General features: G+C 59.4%; 1 protein-coding gene across 1 annotated transcript in view; it reads left to right on the forward strand.

Moving 5' to 3' along the window:
* Positions 1 to 441, forward strand: part of EMH_0049450 (uncharacterized protein) — a gene marked incomplete at both ends in the record, with an annotated part of 1,740 nt that overhangs the window by 291 nt on the left and 1,008 nt on the right. Inside the window, one exon of the mRNA XM_013496533.1 lies at positions 1 to 439. Coding sequence (XP_013351987.1) covers positions 1 to 439 — 439 coding nt within the window. The remainder of the gene's footprint in view (positions 440 to 441) is intronic.

The raw sequence follows: 441 nt of genomic DNA on the forward strand, positions 1-441 counted from the left end.
CTGCAGCAGCAGCAGCAGCAGCAGCAGCAGCAGCAGCAGCAACAGCAGCAGCAGCAACAGCAACAGCAGCAACAGCAAACACAGATTGAAAATGGGGCAACCACTGATAGTGCTGCTGCTGCTGCAGCTGCTGCTGCTGCTGCTGCTGCTGCTGCTGCAGGACTGCCACAACCAGGGGTTACACATGATCAGCAGCAGCAGCAGCAGCATCCAACTGGAGATCCTGCTGCAACAGCAGCAGCAGCAGCTGCTGCTGCTGCTGCTTCTGCTCTCAGCATGCAGCAGCAGATGGCTGCCGGCCTGCTGCACTTCAATCAGGGGCTGTGCCCCCCAGCAGCAAATTTCGGTCTTGCTGCTGCTCCTCCCCTCGATGCAGCAGCAGCAGCTGTACCCACGCATCATCTTCTAGGAGCAGCGCCTCTACAGGACCAGCAGCAACAG

The sequence above is a fragment of the Eimeria mitis genome, genomic scaffold (assembly GCF_000499745.2).
Source record: "Eimeria mitis Houghton genomic scaffold, Emh_scaff2154, whole genome shotgun sequence".
Lineage (NCBI taxonomy): Eukaryota > Apicomplexa > Conoidasida > Eucoccidiorida > Eimeriidae > Eimeria > Eimeria mitis.